Genomic DNA, 1,845 nt, shown 5'->3' on the forward strand with positions numbered 1-1,845 from the left:
ATTGTATGAGTTGATGAATGAAATATTTCATCTCATCAGTTTTCTTGTTAATTCAATAATTTAGAGTGAAAGAAATTTCAGAATAAAACACATTGAAAATACTTTACAAATAAAAACTTTCTACTTCAATCATTGTAATGTTTATGCTAATTTAACATAATACTTTATTTTCAAAAGTATTTGAAATGTTTGTAAACATAAAATGAAATATTGTTGATGATTTCTATTTCATTACTGTATTTCGATTCAAAATTCTTCATGTATTGTGTCATTCACTATTTATATTTCTCTTGATTTATCTGTATAAACTTGTTGAAAAAGATAATTAGCACATCATCATGAACATTGTAAAATTTACATTTCATTTTTATGAATTTGAAAATCAATTCAAATAGCTTACTCAATTACATTATACCTTTCTCTTTATCATCTTTGATATTCATTCTTTGAATAATTCTTTGCTGAATCTACAATTTTGAATTTCAAAAAATAAAGACTAAGAAGATTGAACTGAAATAATCAAGAAGTAACAAACAATATATGAAGTTAGTGATGTCGAATATCCAAATAAATACAATAGAGTTTATTTGAATAAAAGAAGGATAAGAAAATAAACTACAACACTAACTTCAGTCATTGAGTTATAAATACTGAAAATATTAATTTATTATAAAAATAAAAAAATGATTAAATTAAATATCATCAACAACTTTGAATACATCATAATTAAGAATCTGATGTATATCATACAACAATATTTCTCTCCAACTCAAATATACTCAACAGACTCTATGAAATGTCAAATCAACAATAATAATTCAATGTTCAACAAAGAATAACTCTGTTATTACTTTACAAGTTACCTGTTATTATTTAGTGCAATAAAAAGTCTTGAAAAAGTACTATAAAGAAAAAGGCTATGATAGATGAGAAAGAAAAGTAAGAATAAGAAATGACAAATAAAAATATTAGTGACAAGTATTACACAAGTACCTAAGCACTTATACTGCCCTTGTCCTATTTTATAACTTCTTATAACGCAACCTCACAATTTAAACCAATTGCACGGCTAAAAACTGAAGTATACTTAAAGATTATAATAAAGAATAATTATACAAATAAAAAAAATAAATGAAAATTATGGGTTTTAACTCAAATGAGAAAATTAAAACAAATAATTTATAATAAAAAGGAAAAATTAATAAAAATAAAAACTATTTGGTTAAAACATAACGACTTGAGATTTATGTTGTTCTGATACTTCCTTTTTATGTCTACAATCAGCTAAAAAAGCTACAAATAAACTAGTAATAATAAGGACACAAAGAAGGATTCCCATAATAATATAAGTTACATAATCCTTAATTGATTGATTATCATTATTTGAATTAGAAACAGAAATTGATATTTGGTAATCACTTTCATTTGTTACTGTGATATTAAAATAAAATGTTTCATCTTTAGATGCAAAAATCTGAATCAATGGACTGTCATCACATCGTGTTTTAGTATCAATTGTTTGTAATTCATTAGATAATCCATTTTCATTACAAGTATTATCGATAGTAACATGAACTTGAGTATCACTAAGAGTACAAACAAGAAGTGACAGGGTTTGTTCAGAAGAACTTTTAAAAAAAAGGATATGTGAGGTATTCAAAGTAGTAGTACTTGGAATTGTCAATTTATCAACAGAAGAACAATTAAAAGCAATTGAAAATTTAATGAAAGTAATTAATAACCAAATCATCTTTTTTAATTATTAAAATAGTTCTTTTTCTTTTTTTAGTTTGTTTGTAAATAGTTTTCATTTGTTATTTATATCTCTTTTATTATTTTTCTTTT

The 1,845-nt window shown here is 23.1% G+C and overlaps 1 protein-coding gene across 1 annotated transcript; it reads right to left on the reverse strand.

The window, feature by feature from the left end:
- Window positions 1–1,222: 1,222 nt before the first annotated feature.
- Window positions 1,223–1,750, reverse strand: EHI_013090 (uncharacterized protein; the record flags this gene model as incomplete). Its single annotated transcript, XM_651237.1, has 1 exon — window positions 1,223–1,750. The coding sequence occupies one exon, from the start codon at window positions 1,748–1,750 to the stop codon at window positions 1,223–1,225; it is 528 nt and encodes a 175-aa protein (XP_656329.1).
- Window positions 1,751–1,845: the final 95 nt, after the last annotated feature.

The sequence above is a fragment of the Entamoeba histolytica genome, genomic scaffold (genome assembly GCF_000208925.1).
Source record: "Entamoeba histolytica HM-1:IMSS scf_1104750516425 genomic scaffold, whole genome shotgun sequence".
NCBI lineage: Eukaryota > Evosea > Mastigamoebida > Endamoebidae > Entamoeba > Entamoeba histolytica.